This window comes from Eptatretus burgeri, chromosome 12 (assembly GCF_056783735.1).
Source record: "Eptatretus burgeri isolate ZD-2024b chromosome 12, Ebu_testis_v1, whole genome shotgun sequence".
Taxonomy (NCBI): domain Eukaryota; kingdom Metazoa; phylum Chordata; class Myxini; order Myxiniformes; family Myxinidae; genus Eptatretus; species Eptatretus burgeri.
In genome coordinates this window covers 89,924,994-89,946,143 of record NC_140972.1, presented here as the reverse complement: position 1 = coordinate 89,946,143, position 21,150 = coordinate 89,924,994, and the positions used below count along the sequence as shown (strand labels likewise).

Genomic DNA, 21,150 nt, shown 5'->3' with positions numbered 1-21,150 from the left:
GGAGGAAAAACATGGGGTAACCTTCCTGGGTCAGATTTGCGGTGGCACATGTCGGGGTGGTGCTGAGGTGTCATCCACCAGACAGCAGTCTCCGTGGGTTAACCTGAAGCAGTCCCTTTGGGTGGGTGCCTGGAATAGCCTATCCCAAAGAGAGAATCATCATCTGTCTGTGCTGTCATCTGAGCTCCAGCGTTTGAACGTCGGTATTGCAGCACTCCCTGAGGTTCGGAGACTGGATAGTGGTGAGATCATGGTGGGTGGTTACACCTCCTACTGGTCTGGTCATTCTGATGGTTACCAATACCCGAGTAGTTGCTGTCACTGTGTCCAATAAGCTGACTCCAATGATAATTGAGGTAACACTGGTCAACAAGCGTATTATGAGGCGAAGGATTCGTCACTCCTTGGGTGTCATTTCCCTGGTCTCTGTTTATGATCCGACTGAGTCAAGTGATCTCACCGTGAAGGATGCATTCTACGCCACGCTCGAGTCTGTGGTTGATCAGTGCCCCAGGTAAGATACTCTTCTAGTCTTTGGGGAATTCATTGCATCAACTGGAATTGATAGGGATGGTTATGAGAAATGTGGTGGTCCACATGGGTCTGGAACTGTGAACCAGAATCACACTAATTTCCTTGACTTTGCAAGAAGTCGTTTACTTAGGGTGGCTGGTTCATGGTTTCAGTGCCCCCTCAGCCTCATTGCTGGTCTTGGTATTCCAATGCTGGTGGTGTGGCAAAGGAGATTGACCATGTGCTCGTTGATGGTCACTGGAGGGTGATCCAGAACTGCAGGGCCGACCAGAGTGCTCAGTTCCTCAATACTAACCAGAGGCTGGTTGTAACAACTCTGAAGTTGCAGCTCAAATCCAGGAGAATGGTACCATCCCAGCCTAGGCTGGGTGTTTGCAAGCTCAAGGATAAGAGGGTACCTGAGGAGTTTGCGAACAGGCTGAGTGGGGATTTGGCAGGTCTGGGTGCTTTGGGGAATCCTGAAGAGTTGTGGAGTGCCTTCACGACTACCATCCTTGATGTTGCCTGCGGATGTCTTGGAAGCCATTGTCAGGTGAAAAAGAACTTTGTCTTTGAAAAGAAATGAAAAAGATGATGAAAAAGAACTTTGATAGCAGAGCTGAGCTGTTCAGGACGGTGAGGCGTAAAACTGTACTTGCGCGAAAGGGCGGCCAAGGGGCCGATTGAAAGGGGGGTAAATCTCCTGGGATCTGTGGTATCCAAGCTGAACTTCTCATGACTGATGGAAATGCTGTACTTGTGTTGTTGCATGCAATTCTGTGCTCTGTTTCAAACACAGGCATCATCCCAACTGACTGGAAGAGGGGCCTTGTTTCCCCTCTCTGAAAAGGGAAGGGTTATCGCCAGGACTGCAACAACTACCATGGAGTGACGCTGCTCTCAGTGCTGAGTAAGGTCTTTATTCAATGATTATTGATAGGGCTCGCCATCATCTGCTTGAGCAGCAGCACCCAGAGCAGTCTGGCTTTAAACCAAAGAGGTCAACGATTGACCGTATCCTTGCTCTTTGGGTCCTCACCGAACACAGGTGAGAGTTTCGGCAATGGCTGCTTGCATCCTATGTTTATCTCCGCAAAACTTTCAAGTCAGTTAATCGGGATGCCCTCTGGTGGATTGTTGGTATTCGTGGGGTGCCACCAAAACTGATCAATTTGATTTCTGAACGATACTCTGGTAATGAAAGTGCTGTGAGGTGTGGTGGTTCCATCTCTGACATATCCAGTTGTTACTGGAATTTGTCAGTGGTGTGTATTGCCCCCACACATTTCAGTGCTTGTACGGACTAGATTCTGGGGAGAATTTCGGAGAGATCAAGGTGAGGTGCATCGTTTGGGAATGTCAAGATCTCTGACCTTGATTTTGCAGATTATGCAGTCATCTTTGCAGAGACTTTAGATATTCTTTTGGGGGCCCTCGAGGTGCTGAATGAGGAGTCTGAGCCACTGGGATTATGGGTTTCCTGGGTCAAAACTAAGATCCAGGCTTTCAATGACATCTTGGACGTTGCCATCTTATTTGTACCTGTTTGTGTTGAGTATGTTGATGTCAAGGAGACATTCACTTGCCTTGGCAGTGATGTTTATGTCTCCACGTGTTGTAAGCCGGTGGTCAAAAGACGTCTGTGTCGGGCCTGGGGAGTCATGGATTCTCACTGGATTATGGGGTGTGGCGCTGTCGGTACCTATGCAGGAGGAAGAGTTCAAGTCTTCAGGTCCTTGGTGCTTCCAGTCTTGCTCGTTGGAGGTGAAACTGGACTCTGACAAAGGATCTGAGATGGAGACTTGACTCTTTCGGTACCAGGTCTCTTCGGAGTATCCTTGGGTATTGCTGGTCAGACCTTGTGTCCAATGAGCATTTGCTCAGATGATATTTGTTACCTGTCGAGTCCAACACTATGCCTGGTGTTGGCTTAATGGTTAGGGTGGTGGGCTTTGGCTCCGAGGGTCCTGAGTTCAAATCCCACTCAGCTGTTGAATTAATACCAAGTGGGGTTAACTCGGCCTGTCATCCTTCTGAGGTCGGCAAAATGAGTGCCAGCATGCTGGTATACTGTGTCGGAGTGGCGACCCGTCCAGGACTGTGCCCAATAGCCAAGGACACTGCTTAAGCAGCACCAACGCTCTGCACAGAGTATGGTCCCAATCTCCTCCTATTCCGTGAGCGTCAGCTGCGGCTGTATGTACACGTGGCTCATTTTCCTGGCGCTGATCCTGCTCACCAGATTCTCTCAGTGAGGGGAGCCTCCTGAGTGGAGGAGGACAATGGGCCGACATGGTTGCAGCATGATGATCAGCATCTCTAGGAGATGGGGATGTGCCAGGCATCTGTCTGAGGGATGGCCAGACTGATGCCCTTGGAGTACCGGTAGAAAGTGAATGCAGCGACGCGCTGCTCTGGTGCATGCTCACATACACACTAGACGAGGGAAATTCATAGCTAGAATTTGCCCGCATCACCCACTTCCTGTTGGCATGCTGTGGATAATCATTTGGCATTTCTGACGACATGATGGTGCTGCTAACAGCATTGGTGTTTGTCGTCGTTTTTCATAACTGCTTCTTCAACCTCATTTCAATGGTGTTACATCATCTGATTGAAACCCAGCTCTAATGACTAATATACATTGTTGTGGACTTCATGGCTGCTGCCTGTTTTTCTTCCTTGATGTAGTTTTACCATTTTGTTACATGTAAAGAGCATATATGCGCAAGCGGAATCCCCTTTACCCTTTGGGCACGGCTTTGACGAGAAGTAACGGTGCATGTTTTTTTCAGGTGAAAACTTTAAAACCACTAAAATGAGTTTGCTTAACTTCCTGGCCGATTTCATGCACTATGCATGTTCAGTGTGCGTGTACGTGCGTGTGTCCGTCTGTGTCCGTCCATGAATACTGTCATCACGAGTCCTGTTGTTAAAATAAAATAAAATACATTAATAAATGGATTCAATCAAGCTGTTCTGTCCATACCTTTTGCCACTTAACCAGACTTTTCCTTCATGGCTGACCATTTGATTCTAAAACCACGGAGCCCTGTAGTTTTGTAATGAGCTATGTGTTTACAATTGTACTGCATTGGTCAAATAATGTCATGTGACTTTGCGGTAGATTTTATGTATAAATCCAAACTTTAAAAGGTGGATGGTTCCCTTTGATTGAGCAACGTCATGCGATTCACTCTGGTGCATGGTCGATTGGCTTTGACTGAAAATTTTGCCAGTACCGGTAAATGGAGGGTCCTAAAATGGTGTGCCTATTAGTTAGCCCGTCAGGTGATTCATGAAAATTGTGATTCATGAGACGCAACGTTTTAATTTTTTGTTGTTGTTGAAGAGCACCAATCCGAAGGATGCATATTGAGAAATTATGAAACGTGGCCAGAGTGTGATCCACGGTGAAAGCATCTTGTGAGGTTCATTGTGGAAATGATAAATGCATCACTACAGCCGTGGAATCAAATGAACAGGCCTCGTATCAAACATCTTGTGATATGATGCTGACATACCAGAACATGGCTGGCAAAGATCCCCACTCTTATCTCTGGTTTACCACAGGTGCTATCAGAGACGGCTGCTTACCCAGGCACATTCCGCCGTCATGTGCTCCCATCCCACGCTGCACTGAAACATCTGCCAGAGTCCAAGCATAGTGGCCTCGGTACGTGTGTTAAAGCCATCCTGTTTTGTGCCGTCTTTTTATGTGTCTCATATTTATAAGCATTTTCTCCACCCAAACCTACGTAGACACACACATAAGCAACCTTCCTCTCCCTCTCCCTCTCCATATTATGTACAAACATTTCCATTTTAATTTCCCGATATCTGGGGAATGCCCCTATTTTCTTCTGGCTCAGTTGTGAGTTTGAATCCCCTTTCGATACTTTTCACATGATATTGGCGAAAAACCCTGAATTGTCTGCGGCAGTCATTGCATTTTACATTTTGAGGATCTTTTGTCAAGCTTTTATGATGAAATCCTTCACCTTGTGTCATCCTATGTTTGGGAAAAGTCAACAGCTCTGCCTTTACGAGCAGAATTATATTGCTGATCTCAAATTGCCCGAGTAAGAGTGTTTATAAGCATTAAAAGCAAGGTTTGAACTGACATGCCCAAAGGCAGACGGCTCTCTCCCTTTTAGGTTATTAGTGAGCCAGCTTGTTTGTTTGTTTTTATTTGTTTTTTTTTTTCAAAAAAAAGATTTGAACCCATCACCTCTGGGATGATAGGTTCGTTCACATAATTAGATAGCTGCACCCATTTATTTTGCTTGGGTCAGAAATGCCAGTCCTTTCCAACACAACCTAATAAATGATGTAACTCGCTTCTGTTACTTTACATAACAAACGAGGTGACTCTAATTCTACTTGTACCTCAAATAAATCTGCAGCCAACGTAATCCATCCGATGCCTTGAGCTATGATGCTACTGCAGTGACTCGTAGATATCTCCTACCAGTGAATATCTCACAACAGTGTGTTGTCACTAGGGTCACAATGTGCAGGGTTATTCAGTACCGCTGTGCTCGGCGGTTCATCGAGCGCACCAAACCTGCAGGACTATGCCCGCAACAGTCGCAAGAAACTCATCCCAGTTCAACCACATGATGGTACGTGCTGTGTCGTTCGGTTTTATATATTGTACGAAGCTATTGTATGACATGTGCTTGAGAAAGACTTTAGAAAACAAATCGAATTATCTGCCATTTAAAGTCGAAACGTTGATAAAAATGTTTGAGGATTTCAAAATGACAGTCGAAGACTGAACTGCAGGATTTGGGGGAAGGAAGTGAGGCATGACAGACCAGTGTAGTATGAGTGAATGCAAATGTGTTTTTTTTTTTTTCAACAATTTTCTTTGCCCTGTACCTTTTACAGCTTTACAGGTTTGTGGATGGGATTGCATTATAAATTGGGGTATGATGGATATTGTTGCATAACGATACATGTTGCAGTCGATAATGGTCTCTTCGTGGTGACGGAGGTATCCCATTACCAAGTTGATGCTTTATTGAATTCCCTGTACATTTGGATCAAATACGGCAACTTGACACTTGTTTTGAGAACTTCAGATTTGTCACGCTGCCATAGTTTTTATTTTAAATTGGTAATTCATTTTATTTTTAATCTCTCCTTATCAGGAGCAAATTGCATTGAGAACTGGCTGAGGGAGAAGAAACAAATTGGTTGTTGGAGGGATAAGATCAAACCGAAAAGTCGATAATAGTGGGGCACCTTAGGAATTAGTAACTCGGACCATAATCACAGTCTATATAATGATACGCTAAGGCGTCGGGGTGGGGGGGGGGGGGTCCATCCTTATGGAGCTAAAGGCTTTTTCTCTGGTGGCCCCCACCTACCACCAATCCCCCAGTCTGTTCGGAATGTCGTCCCATGGTGCCGAGTACTCTTCAATTAATTTTTTCCCCCCGTTTATGTGATCCTCTGCGTCGACATCGCTAAGAATGTCACTTTCTCTTCTATATGTCTTCTTTTATTTTTCTGTATGATAATCTTTGTTCATACTATATTTTTCTAATTTTTTTTCTTTCTCTTATACTCTCTGAATACCAGTATTTGAAGTCGTAATAAAATACGCCATCGACGTCATTGAAGTGGGGGAATTAGCTTGTCTGTTATGACGGGTTATTTGTTCGTCGTTTATAATTCGTATCGATGTGTTAGCCAGCTGGGTGAAGAGTAGATTTTTTTTTAAAATTCACAGGTGACACCACGGAAGCTTGGAGGTAAGGGAGATGGCAAAGGGTTAGGGTGATTAAATTCAAGAAAGCTGAGATGTTCTCATCACATGGGCAGAGAATTGACAGATGCAGTTCAATAATTGTATTGTTCATTAATAATAATTCAATAAAGTACGGTATTGGGCATGGGCAGGAATAATACAAATAGGGAATACATGATGCAAGAGGCAGTTTGGGAGCATATGATGACAGCTGAAGGGTCGAGAGTTTATTGTAGAAATGGTGCTCAAGCAGTCAGTGCAGTGTCAGGGAGCAATAAGAAGAGTGAAGAGGATTTTTAGGTTGTTTTCCCAGCGAAATAGTTTATAGATTGAAGGTGTTGTTCATATACAATAATTTCTTGAAGCCTCACCTGGATTATTATGTTCAGTTTTGGTCACCGTACTTGAGGAAGAACAGTTACCATACAGGTGCAGAGTCTGACCAGATGCTGCAAAGTTAGTGTACACTTACCTTTGAGCCGTCGAATCTGGTTCTCAGTCCGACTATGAACTATCAGATTGGTGCTTCACAGACCAGATATTGACACCCACCACGATGACCCCACCACGATGACCGGATGGCACGCATTGCATCAACGAGTGTGCTGTGACGCTTATGGACATGAATCTGCAGACCCTTTTGCTGGCATTAATTGGGAGACATCAAAGAGGTCACCGTGTCTTTAAACAAAAGAGTGAGCAAGTTATTGCTGTCATCCTGGCCAAATTCCAACTTCCTGCCAGATTCAGACAAACGTCAGAGTGATCCATAGAGATGTTTGACAGTGAAATGTATAAATGAAATAAATGCGAGAAAGCAATGAAGAGTCTGATGAAACAGGGTGGAAAAGGACAATGTGCCGATAGGAGGGAAAGAACAGTGAGGAAGAGAGGAAGGAGAGGAAATACAACAACGGATCCAGACGGGGACTACGGGATCGTGTGTCCCGGACAAGAATACGCAAACCCAGCATGAATGCTTTCATGAAGGCGCTCAATGAATGCACAAATACATTGCACCAACAAATTACCACTAACAGTTAACAAAAGCTGTTAAACAAGGCGATTCCACAATGGGTATCCTCAATTTGTGAAGATGGCTTCTCAGATCAGAGAAGAATGCTTCGAATCACATATAATATGTTGGGAGTCATCAAGTTGTGAATCATCTTTCTAGAAAGATGATAGCAACAAGGAGAGTAGATAGTTTTAAAATGTGTACCTCGAAGCATTGTGGTTACTGTGTTACAAGGATGTAGCAGTAATGGTTTCTGCACTGCAATTGGATGGGTGTTGTCTCGATTTAGTGTTGATCGGATAGTTTAGATCTTCTGATTCTTGTATATGGGTTTTGTTATGCAGGAACATATTGTGTGTGTTGATTTAACCCAACTGCCGTTCTCCCTCCCCCATCCCCCCAACCCCTCCCGGTCCCTGAAAAAGAGAAACTTGTTCCACTTATGTTGAGAAGGGTGGTATCTTGTCTGTTCTGTACCATACAAGATACCTCCTCATCCTTCAGCTACTACACTGCTACATTTTCCTACCTCCCGACTTCCTCTTTCACATCTCACCCCACCGTGATGACCAGATGGCACACATGCAGGAGAGTACTGCCTGAGTATCAAAAGTACTGGGAGGCAATGTAATCCTGACAACTAAATAGCCTTCTTTGTGCTCAGTTAACTGTAAAATCAGACAATAGTAGGTTTTTCAGCAGGATAGTCTGTGTGAAACCGTTGGAAATGGAAATAGCATGCTCATTTCATGGCAAAGGTTTGAGTCGTAAAACATTTTGTGGGTGTTAAAATGATATTGGCAAGATGAGGTGAGTCTGTGATATTTCTCAGTTTCAATTGCCTCATTTTTCTGCTATTAAATTTGATCTAATTGTTTTTCCTTCTTTAAAACCTGGTCATCGGAGGAGTCGGTTTTCCTTGGAATCTGTGCTTTTGAACAGTATGAGGTGTTCTTACCATGTGGTTTAGCAGCAAATGGTAATTAGTTGCACAGGGCGATGCTGACACAAGTGCAATCTGAGTTGTACTCCTCAAGCAGCAGTTTTGATGCAGTCTTTCCTTTCGTGGTGCAGCTGAACTTACACCAACCTTTAGCCAAGGTAAGTGCAGGGAGATCATGACCATCTTTGCTGAAATTGATGAATTTGCCTCAAGAACCCAGCTCAAATGTCCGAGTTTTATCCCATGCGCGAAGTTCGGATCAAGGTTACGTAGTTGGTTTACTCAGTCTCTCTGTTTACAGATGTCAGTCTACGATCGAAGAACTATGTAATTTCAGTTTGATTCCACATTCTGAACGCTGTAGAACATGAATCGGATCACAAACCTGCAGTTTAACAGTACTTTGACTCTGAATTTGGAAAATTGTACGGAATCTCATCACGACCATGCATGCGCACAGAGGAGTAAGGTAATTGTTGTGTCTGCCTGTCTTGCACTCAAACAAAATTGAAAAACATTCCAAACAGGAAACTTAATCTTTTCAGAGACATCAAAAAGGACACGAACAATAGGCACAAATAACTAATGCACTGTGTTAAAGAAAGTGGTGTAAAAGATGGTGCATCAACGGTGGTAGACTTCTGGAATGTCTTTTTTTCTTTTTCTTTTTATGTAAATACCTTTAAAATATTTTATTTCTGTGAATTTATATACTTGAACACTGTAGAACACAATTTGCCTTCTTGGCACTTTCAAAAACCTCCAGGTTAGCAGTACTTGGAGAATATATTACGACATTTTATGTCGTCTCAAACAATCAAATTTGCCGCTCGCGCCTTCAGTGTTGGCCAATATCGAGATTCAGACAAAATGGTGGCCCATAGGAAATATAGATGATGCTGAGAAATGTTTAAAAGTCCCTCCCCGTGTCCTTTTCCTCAAGACTGCATGGTAAGGTGTTCTATGAAGCCTGTAGTTAGACACACACTTCGATTTGGAGTCCTTTTTTGAGTATTTCTCTATTTTTAATTACTATTGTTTCTTGCCTTGGTGAGTACATGGTGTCAACATCATTGCCCACAACTATGCAACGATTTATAATGTAGCTCTTTGAGTTTGATACCCACAGGGTCTAAAAGGTTGTATATTTTGGCCTTCCGAGGCCATTTTTGTTCACATGTATCAGAAATTCTCCCACCTTTTTGTTGTCAATGGCAGCATGTCTGTTTACCATATAATCTCGTGTGGAGATGGTGCAATTTCATGGATGTCCGTGGCTCTTCCCAAAGTTTACAAGGCACTCTTTTTCTTCCTCTCAGAATCTCTTTGTGGCTCACCCTTAAAGCGGTTTTCTGTGTCATTTGCTCGCTGCCCATCAAATGGTATGTCAGCCTACCTCCCCTGTCCCCCTTATCTCATCCCCTTCTACCACACCGCTCGACCCCCCCCCCCCCTTGATTGCTACCCTTCCACCCCATAGCGAACAAAACGGAATTGGGATATTTCTGTGCTGCATCTACATCTGACCTGCATCCCCTGTTATATTTGTGGCTCTGATATGATCATCCTAGTAATATCTGTGGTGCATGTGCTCCTGTCTCCACCTCATCTGCCTGCTCTTCTTTCACTGTCATCAACAACAAGGCTTTGACCTGACTTCAACACAGGTCTAGACTTTGTTTTTGTTTTTCTTCCTCAAACTGTACTTTTTCAGGACCTATATTAGATTTTATGGCCATGCCACAAATTATTAGTTCTGGGGAAATCGCCAAAAACCTGTGGTTCACTTTCTGAGAAACTACAATTTGTGGGCCGATTTTATAACCATTTCCATCAGGTGCCTCGATCAGTTGTTTCATCCTTTGCCATTTCTAATAATTGCAGTTGGTTCATGGAGAAAGGAAGCAGCACTTTGCAAAGAAAGGATCATTTTGACAGGTGTGCAAACTCTGACGTCAAGCAGAAACATCGGACTCGGATGACACATGTGAAAGGCTACAGTGTGAAAATGATCTCTGAGATTATATTGGATTATGCCATCAGTAGGACATTTGTAGTTGCACTAAGACCTGCTCCTCGGCCATGGCTCAGAAGGCAGTGTGGTTGAGGAGTACTTATGCTGGCGGAATTCTCACAGTCAGCCTCGATCAGGGATCAATTATTGATGTTGTTCCTTTGGGTTTTCTGCATTTTTTTGCAGTCCATTATGGTGTCAAATGTCTCGCATAAATAGATTTGGACCATGTTTATTTATTTATTATTATGCCTCCGCTGATGAAGTCGCTGAAGGCATTATGTTTTCTGGTGTCCATCCGCATGCATATACGTATGTATGTATGTACATCCGTCCGTCCGTGCAAATTTTCTGTTTTCTCTGCAACCACTTATCCGAATGGCACAAAATTTTCACCATAGATGGGACTTCTCATGTAGAATGTTTTATTGATAATTATGACGTCATAGGTCTCATGTTGTGGCAGCTATTTTTGAAATAAGGAAAATCTTTTGATCTCTGTATCTCCGAAGCCGCTCCATTGGAAAAAAAGTTGAAACTTGGCACTTGTCAAGTACTCCTCATGGGAAATAAGTGTGATTTTTTTTTTTGTTGGTGATGTCATAGATGGCTTCGTTGTGACATCATAATTGCATACATCGAATGCTTGTATCCAATCGGTATGAAAAATTTTGAGGGTCATTTTGGGATAAAATTCTATGAGGGGGAAAAAATTGATGATGTCATCGGTCACCTCGTTCGGTGGCCATATTTTTCATGTGGGCGGTGCCCTATTTGGCGATGTCGAAGAGTTATTCCTGCAATATATATTTTTCTCCCTTGGTTGTTTTTTTATTTTGGTAAATTTTCTTAATCGTCACCCTGTTGCTATGATGATAACTGCCTCACAGTTCTCCTGGGCTGACTGGTGTACTGAACTTCTAACTCTCTATGGGCACATACTCCTATGGCACTGAACTATATGCCTACTCATGGCACAGCTTTATGTCGCCCACCCCATCATACTCCGCAGCATGTCATATCTCTGCGTGCTTTACAAATAGATGCATGTCAGATTTTGGGTGCTTGGAATGGTGTGTCTATGACAATTAAGATGTGAGAAGGAATCATAACCATAAAGAAAGAGGGAATGGGTGGGGTAGAAGGAATACCAGGTGCACAGGACATCCCTCTGGAGACGACCAAAATTGATACCTTACCTAGTGCTTACAGTCACAAAGCACATCACAATACAGGCTGCATCACCTCACGTGTATAGTGCCAAAGTACATCACAAAACAGGACATTTTTTCCTTTCTTTTACATGTTTTCACATGGGGGGGGGGTGTCAGGAGGTGCGTCTGATACATACATCAGACGCACCTCCTGACTATAATGGTGAGCATCTCCACGGATTATGTCTCACACTGAAAAAGCGCATCGTCCGCACAGAAAAACCATCTGTCTGCCACCTGGACTATTGTTCCTGCTCATGCAAACCATTCCACCAGAAGGCACTTGATGTGATTGGTGGGAAAATCGAAACATGTGGAGTGTGATGAGCACTCCGCTAATCCCCATTGGACACAGTACCACACCAAAGCGTCGCCTCCAACACAGAGGCCTCGGCCCGGTGACTGTCAAAGAAAGATTATGTGGTCATCATCAGTTAAGCAACAAACGGAGCCACCAATCCAGATTTCAGGCTTCTTTTCCCTCATCGAGATGGCATACCAATAAATATTTAACCAATGATGACCACATTCGTCGTTTATACATCAGATGCACCCTCCTGACTTATGTTGAGCATCGCCGCAGATTATGTCTCACACGGTAGAACCGCATAATCCGTACAGAACAACCATCCGTCTGCCACCTAGACAATTGTTTTTGCTACTGCAAACCATTCAACCAGAAGTGGTCATGTATTAATTTGAAGTGCAATGCAAAGCAGGCGGGCAACTGCAGATCATTTGACTGTAAATTTCAACCAGGGGTTCTCGCAGGCAGTTTAATCAAAAATTATCCGCCGAGAACTCCACAGAGTGGGATACCATCGTCTGCTTGCAGTATACAAACCGCTCATCACACCTAGAAATGCACGTTTGCGAGTCCATTGGTGCAAAAAGCAGAGGCAATGGACTACCGAGCAGTGAAGAATTGTGATATGGTCAGATGAATCATCCACTATGTTCTCGACAAATGGACGAGTGCACGTGTGGTGCCAACCGAAAGAACTCGACAACCTTGAGTGCTTGGTTCCAACAGTGAAGGGTTCTGGTAGTTCTCTACGCTAATGTTGTGGGGCGCATGGTTTTGGTGCAGTCATTCCCTTGGAAGGCAAGGTCAATGGCAATCGCTACGTAATAGTACTGTGTGATCATCTTCACCCCATGTTGCAGCACTTCTTTCCAGCTGGGAGGGGTGTCTTCCAGGATGACAACGGCCCCATCCACTGAGCACGTGTAGTTATCCAATGGTTTGATGAGCATGACTCTGATGTAATCCATATGTCATGGCCTTCTCAGTCACCAGTTCTGAACCCAAAAGAGCATTTATTTATCGTGTTTTCCACCTCCAACAAACAGGTGTGAGTTGATCGATTTTCTTGTGGAAGAATGGTACCTTATTCCTTCTGCAGAATTCCAGCCTGGTGGACTCTATGCTACAGCACATACAGGCTGTACTGGCCGCATGTGGTGGCCCAATACCAAATTCAGTGACTTTGCATTGGCGTTTCCATCTTTTTTGTCCCCTACCTGTGTATATATGCAGGTATATATATTTTACCTCTCTGTTGTTAACATTCTTATTCTTCCCCGTTGTAATTTCTCACCTACCCACACAACCATTTCAAAATGGTGTGTTTAAGTTAGCAGCGTCGGACACATAAATGCCCACCAAATTTCAACCAGATCCGTCCACAACTTTTTGAGCTATCCTGTATACAGACAGACAAACAAACAAACAAACAGACAGAAGGGTGAAAACATAACCTCCTTCACCTTCGGTGATGGAGGTAACTAGTGGAGCATGTGTGTAACCCTTGTGTGCGGGGAAGGGGGGGGACCCCAGTGGGGGTAAGGGGCACATGGTGGTGGCTATGTAAGCCACATGGGTGAGCGCAAAGAGCAGTCCCATTAGAAACACCGCAGAAGTCCCAAGGAAGGAGTGCTGAGAGAGAGAGAGAGAGTGAGAATAAAGTAGAGGATGAGGTTGGTGCCTTACTCGACACCGCAGTCAACACTGCGGCATGCCACAGCACGAGCTATCCCAAACATGATACGAGCCATTCCAGTCACAGTACGTGTTGACTCCAACTGCTGCATGAGCAACAACTTGCAAGCCATCGGAACCCAAAGTGAGTCACAGGCATCTCAAGGAAAGTTCCCATCCACATTCAGCTCAATTTCTGTCTTGTCCTTTCATCTGTCCTGTGTTCCACCACATGTCCACACATATGAAGTTATACTAAGATAGACAAACAGTCCATCTTCGTCGAGGTTAAATGTGTTGTGCTGATTGGCTTTTTCTTGATGCCTTCCCTATTATTGATTTAGTGTGTTTCCAATCTCTGTTATTATTAGTCCCCCTACCAGTTTCACCAGAGGGGACTATAGGTTTGCTCTCCGTCTGTCTGTCCATCCACCTGTTGTTTTTACAACTTTTTTTCCCATACCCTATAACATATTCGACTGAAACCTTGTACATGGCTTTATTTTTAGAACAAGTTCGAGTTTTAGAGCACTTCATCAATTTTTCATTGAGTTGTACCCTTTTTAGACTAAGAAAATATCACATATCATACATGGGTCAGTGTTCTGCTGGCCTGACTTCACTCCAATAAAATCATGCACCACCATTGCATGAAGCAGCACAGATTGGCAGGCCTGGGTGTTAACCCATGGCCCAGTGCAATTAGAATGATCCCAGGTGTATAACCATGATGTATTATCAATGCACAATGCACATAAGCCGTATGCACGTTTTTGCGTCATGTATGTACATCGGGTTATTTTTTTATCTGAAATAGGCAAAGCCTTGAAACAAACAAAACATGGTGGGTTAGTTTCTTCTTCTTCATTTTGGTTCCGGTATCAGCTTGAGCGTGCGTTAAACACAAACAATTTTTTTTATCTCCAGAATATTCATTGGGACCGGTAGGGGACATGTATTGCAAAGCAATGAACGCTCTTGTTATTTTAATTTAACCTGTTTTGTTTGAAAGCGCTGTTGCTCGGGATTTTAAGCCACAAAATCACCCTCCATCCATCCATCCATCCATCCAATGGGGCCATGCTTTGTGCAGAGCGTTGGTGCTGCCGAAGCAGACTCCTTGGCTATTGGACACAATCCTGGATGGGTCGCCACTCCGACACAGGATACCAGCAAGCTGGCACTCATTTTGCCGACCTCAGAAGGATGACAGGCAGAGTCAATCCCACCTGGTATTAATTCAACAGCAGAGTGGGGTTTGAACTCAGGATCATAGGATCCCAAGCCCACCACTCTAACCATTGAGCCAACACCAGGCATAATCACCCTCCAGCCTAACCAAATTATCCGTATAAGCAAATACACATGCCGAGCTTTGGCACACGCATTCTGTGGGAGGTGGGGGGGGGACCACACCACACCACACCACAGTTTTCCACATCACACCGTTGATTTGCCATGTGTACGCAAAATGCCTCTGCTCATCGTCTTGGTGTCGTTAATCTCTCGCTGTCTTGCGTCGCCCATAAGGGAGATCAAGCCAGTTACAAAGTTGTTGTCAGGACAGCAATTTAGACTCTGCTTTGAGTCCATTCATTACAAATTGGTGCCGGAGTTGGATTTTTCAAACCAGTAAAATCGCAATACCATAATTAGTGATCAGGATCGGGATTGAACTCAGTTGAGAAAGGAGAGACCTCCCCCCCCCCCTCCGAAATTCAAAATTTTTGTTTCAAATTCTGAATTGTATGGAATTTTGGTATGAAATTTGCTTTACAAATCAGGTACCCCGGGTGTTAATTGTTTTGGGATTTTCTTTAACGCTATGAAGAAAGAGCATAGCCCAAAAGAGGATGGGCATTTATTTTATGGATGTCATGGTGACATCGATGGAGATGGAGGTAGAGAGGCTGTGATGAGGACGAAGTAGAGGTGTCCCCTCCCCACCCCCGACCTCCGGCAGCCCGACGCAACCAAGCAGGCCCAGCCTTGAACAGCAGGGCATGGTCATTGTTCCCTGGGGCATGAAAGTTGTGGTAAATAATGACCATGTTGTGGGAGATGAAAGCTGACAAGTGGCAAATGGTGATCAAAATAATAGCTAATGGAGCCAAGCTAGAGGATAATGGGGGTGACCAGCAGCAACTGGTGGCTGGCCAAAGCAAAATGGCAGCCCATCATTAAAGCTGGCCAGGCCGACAAACGGAAGTGGAGTCCTGAAAATATGGCCAGCATGGCTGACCAGAAGGAATTGGTAGCTAAAACAAGTGAAAGAGGGATGCTGATAAGAGGGCTCACAATCTGTAAATGACGGCTCACCGACAGAGAATAGCCAAATGGAAGTCTGGAGGCCAATATAAAAAAATTAAGAGAAGCAATAAGGAAAAACGGAAGGCTGAATAGCACAAAAGGTAGGCCAAATGAATGAGCTACTTCCTGGAATTTATTTGAAGGCCGATGAAGAGGCCTATTTGAAGACGTATATGAAAACCTAAATTTGAAGGCCTGATTTTTATTTTTCACTGTTATACCGTGTTGTTGATGTTGAAGTGAAAATGCTCATCCTCGAGCCTCTGGTGTTTTTTTTATTGTTGTTACAATTTAATTTCTGGGTGGAATTGATGTGTATGCTGTGCTGATGCGATGGATGCATCTGTGAGGGAAAGGATCCTGGTTGACAGAATAGGTACATAATCACATCAATGACACTTTAAATGTTTAAAGGATTAGAGTAGGACAGAAATGTTGTTGTTAAATAGTCATTTCAGTCCTGTCCCAACCCAGCGTCATGTGACACTTGGGACGAGTCTGAGGGGAAGGATGGGACAGTTACGAAAGTGACTCGGGTGTTAATGAATGGTCAATTATGAATTACTTATTTCATAATTAATGTTGGAGTAAGTGTTTTGTAACCCCAGTTAGAAATGACCAGGATTGGGTACATGGGAAGCTCCTTGTTGCCCAGACCTGTGTCTGTGTGTCTTCCCTCTTGTAATTTCTCTCCTCCCCACGCAGGTCAGGTCAGGTATGGGAGCATGTGCCAGAACAGCGCGTCGCTGCGTCCACTTTCTGCCGGTACTCCAGAGGCCTCCGTCTGGCCATCCCCCAGGCAGATGCCAAGCCCATCCCCATCTCCTTGAGATGATGGTCAACCTGCTGCAACCACGAGGCACGTGGTCGGCCCACTGGCCTCCTCCACTCATGAGACTCCCTCGCTGAGAGAATCTGGTGAGCAGGATCAGCGTCAGGAAAACGAGCCACATGTCCATACAGCCGCAACTGACGCTCACGGACTATGCAGGTAACAAATCTCATCCGAGTCTCTCTCAGCAACCGCTCGTTGGACATAAAATCCGACCAGCTATAGCCAACGATTCTCCGAAGAAACCTGGTACCAAAGGAATCAAGTCTCCTTCTCAGATCATTGGTCAGAGTCCAAGTCTCGCATCCATAGAGCAAGACTGGAAGTACCAAGGACCTGAAGACTCGGACTTTCGTCCTCCCGCACAGGTACCGGTAGCGCCACACCCCATGATCCAGTGAATCCATGACTCCCCAGGCCCGACCCAGACGTCTATTGATCTCTGACTCGCAGCCAGCAGAGACATGAATATCACTGCCAAGGTAAGTGAATCTCTCCACGACCTCAACATCCTCACCACAAACAGATACAGACAGGACAGCAGCATCCAAGATGTCACTGAAAGCCTGGATCTTAGTTTTGACCCAAGAAACCCGTAATCCCAGCGGCTCCGACTCCTCATTCAGCACCTCGAGGGCCCCCAAAAGGATATCTAAAGTCTCCGCAAAGATGACTGCATCATCTGCAAAATCAAGGTCCGAGATCTTGACATTCCCAAACGATGCACCGCAACTTGATCTCTCCGACATCCTCCCTAAAATCCAGTCCATACAAGTGCTGAAAAGTGTGGGGGCCAGTACACATCCCTGACGACCTCCAGTAACAACTGGAAATAAGTCAGAGATGGTACCACCACACTTCACAGCACTCTCAGTACCAGAGTAGAGTTCAGACATCAGATCGATCAGTTTTGATGGCACCCCACGAAGACCAAGAATCCTCCAGAGAACATCCCGATTCACTGAATTGAACGCTTTACAGAGATCAACATAGGCTGCAAGCAGCCCCTGCCGAAACTCTTGTCTGCGTTCGGTGAGGACACGAAGGGCAAGGATACAGTCAATCGTTGACCTCTTTGGTGTAAAGCCTGACTGCTCTGGACGCTGGTGCTCAAGCAGATGGTGGCGAACCCTATCAAGAATTATCCGAGCAAAGACCTTGCCCGGCACTGAGAGCAGCGTCACCCCTCGGTAGTTGTTGCAGTCTTGGCGATCACCCTTCCATTTCCAGAGAGGAACAACAAGGCCCCTCTTCCAGTCAGTTGGGATGATGCCTGTGTTCCAGGCAGAGCACAAAACTGCATGCAACGACACGAGTGCAGCATTTCCACCAGCCTTGAGAAGTTCGGCATGGATGCCACAGATCCCTGGAGCTTTTCCCCATTTCAACTGGTTCACCGCAGCCCGTGTTTCCACAAGCGAAGGTGAACCACAGTTGATTCGAGGGTCAGCAACAGGGATTGTAACACCCTTGACGTCCAACTCGACAGCTGGGGGATCAGCCTGGTACAACCGCTCAAAGTAACCGGCCCAGCGGGCCTTCACTTCAGACTCCTTTGTCAAGAGCCTACCACTCTCTGCTCGAACTGCAGTGCTCCGAGGGATGGGCTTGGATGAACGTAATGCGCGAATTCCCCTGTAAGCGGGACGAGAATCACCTGTCCACAGGTGATGCTCTACCCCCTCACAGATTCCTCGCACATAGGCCTCCTTGTCCACCCTCAGTGCACGTACAGTTTTACGCCTCAGCTCCCTGAACAGCTGAGCTCTGCCATTCAGCCTGGCCCTGCGACTCTGGTCAATGGTATCCAGTGTCCTTTGAGAGACAAAATTCTTCTTTGCCCTGCGGTGAGCTCCAAGACATCCACCGGCAACATCAAGGACGGTGGTCTTGAAGGCGCTCCACAACTCTTCAGGACCCCCCAAAGCACCCAGACCCCCCAAGTGTCCACTCAGCCTGTTCGCAAACTCCTCAGCTTCTCTCTCATCCCTGAGCTTGCCAACATCCAGCCTAGGCTGGGATGGTACCATTCTCCAGGATTTAAGGTGCAGCTTTAGAGTTGCTTCCACAAGCCTGTGGTCAGTATTGAGGAACTGAGCACTCCGGTAGACCCTGCAGTTCTGGATCATCCTCCAACGACCGTCAATGAGGACATGGTCAATCTTCTTTGCCACACCGCCAGCGTTGGAATATCAAGTCCAGCGATGAGCTTGTGGGTGCTGAAACCATGAACCAGCCACCCTAAGTCCATGACTTCTTGCAAAGTCAAGGAACTTAGTGCTATTCTGGTTCATAGTTCCTGACCCATGGGGACTAACACACACCTCATAACCATCCCTATCAGTTCCAGTCGATGCATTGAAATCCCCCAAGACTAGAAGTGTATCTCGTCTGGGGCACTGTTCAACCACAGACTCGAGTGTGGCGTAGAATGCATCCTTCACGGTGAGATCACTCGCCTCAGTCGGAGCATAAACAGAGACCAGGGAAATGACACCTAAGGAGTGACGAATCCTTAATCTCATAATACGCTCGTTGACCGGTGTTACCTCAATTATCATTGGGGTCAGCTTATTGGACACAGCTACAGCAACTCCTTGGGTATGGTAACCATCAGAGCGACCAGACCAATAGTAGGTGTAACCATCCACCATTATCTCGCCACAATCCGGTCTCCGAACCTCAGAGAGAGCTGCAATCCCGATGTCCAAACGCTTGAGCTCAGATGATAACAGAGACAGGTGATCATCCTCTCTTAGGGATAGGACATTCCAGGCACCCACCCGAAGGGACCGCCGTCTGGTGGACGACACCTCAGCACCACTCCGACACACTCTCCCACAATCTGACCCAGGGATGTTACCCCGTGGTTTCCCTCCTATCATCAAAGATTGGGGGTCCCGAAGACTTTGCCCCAATCCCGTCATCCGGTGAGCTGCCCTGCGAAGGGAAGCTGCACAGGAGGTACTCCCACGGAGTGGGTTTTCAGATTTTTTTGCGTTTTTGCGTTTTGCGGAATGAAGGGTTTTACGGTGGCCAGAGTGCAAATCCTGCCATCACCTCCTAATAAGAAGTAACCCAACTGCAGGAGGACGTCCGCAGACACAGTTGGGCACTAGATATGGATGGCCGTTGGCTCACAAGGAGCTCCTCCGCCCTCCCCACGCAACAGCATCAAAATAGCTTGTTTGCATGAGCAGCTTCAGCCACGTTCTGTCGAAGTGTCCATGCGAGCAACCCTGGACATGGATGTGTTGACATAGAGGAGACGCATGACCAAGTGTTGCAGCTTGAGGGTCTACGTGGCCCTCGGAATTTGATGAAAGCCTTGCCGTAGGGGGGACATGGCGGCAGCTACTGTATCTAAGCCGACAAGCAGCGAGTGCAAGGAGTCCCATCAGAAGCGCTGCAGGAATCTCAAGGAAGGAGTGTTAAGAGTGGAGAGGAAAGGACTAGGTCGGTACTGTGCTCAGTCCTGCAGTCAGCCCAGCTCGAGCATGCTGCAGCACGAGCTGTCCCAGCCATGAAAAACCATTCCAGTGGCAATACGTGTTGATTCCGGTCATAGAACGAGTGACGGGGCCCTCACTTTGCAAACCAATCGGCACCCCATATGCATGTTAGTGATCTCAAGGAAAGCTCCCCTCCACATTCATTTCACCTTCGTTTTCACCTTTATATCCTTTCGTCTGCACGTGTTAAGTTAGACTAAGATAATGGACATCCTGATTTATTTCAACAAGAAACCTCAATTGGCTGTTTTCCTTGTGTCTTTCCTAAGAAAGTGATGTAACTGTTACCCAAGTGTTTTTTTTTTAACATTGTGTGTTGAGTGGTATTGGCAATCTCCATCACTTTTGGAGAAACCTATCCGTCAGTCATAACTTTCAGGATTTTTCAACTGTACCTTGCGATATATGAAGGGAAGACAGTTTTGAGTACATTCGATTCTCAATGTCACATCTAACTTGACAAGTTTATGCATGCACTGGAGAATTTGGGAACTATATCAAAATGGGATATTGTAGTGACTGGCAGGAGTGGAGTGGAATGTTTTGAATCATTTTTCCAGGACAGACAATTTTGTGGGGGTTGATCCTGATGCGGTACTAGAAAAGGTCAGCATATCAAACTCTCAACAGGCGATTCAAATTTTGAAGCAAGTTTCATGAAAATAACTCAAAGCTACCAAATGGTCGTTTTTTTTTTTGTTTTTTTTTTTAATTACGGGTATTATTTTTTGCATTACTTGCTTTTTCTCCATCTCTGACTATTTTCCTCCACTCAATGTGAATGGCTGCTTCAGATTTATTTTAACACTGCCGTCAATTTCGGAGGACCACTATACTTGCTCATGTGGACCAGATGTGTTGCTCTTATGGACTGCTTCTTTGTACTTTCCTGCAAGCACACAATGTTCCTGCCGTGGGATGACGGAGCCCTGGCCTCATTCCATTCTCGCATTATTGCTTTATTCCTGCTGTTGTCATCATCACCATTCGGCATCATGTGAATAGGGCTGGAACTAAGCGGTGTAAGTGGATGTGCAAGGCTGTTTTCTTCTCAT

The 21,150-nt window shown here is 45.4% G+C and overlaps 1 protein-coding gene across 25 annotated transcripts in view; it reads left to right on the top strand.

Annotated features, from left to right (window-relative positions):
• The window catches only part of LOC147016111 (inositol hexakisphosphate and diphosphoinositol-pentakisphosphate kinase 2-like), a 177,666-nt gene that overhangs the window by 133,424 nt on the left and 23,092 nt on the right, over positions 1-21,150 (top strand). For 19 of the 25 annotated variants that reach the window (XM_085848828.1, XM_085848818.1, XM_085848817.1 and 16 more), the window contains 3 exons: positions 4,087-4,189; positions 5,019-5,138; positions 9,552-9,614. In XM_085848828.1, coding sequence (XP_085704954.1) covers positions 4,087-4,189; positions 5,019-5,138; positions 9,552-9,614 — 286 coding nt within the window. Of the gene's footprint in view, positions 1-4,086; positions 4,190-5,018; positions 5,139-9,551; positions 9,615-16,456; positions 16,609-21,150 lie in introns of those variants that run through there. The other 6 variants (XM_085848829.1, XM_085848824.1, XM_085848823.1 and 3 more) reach the window with 2 other exon arrangements.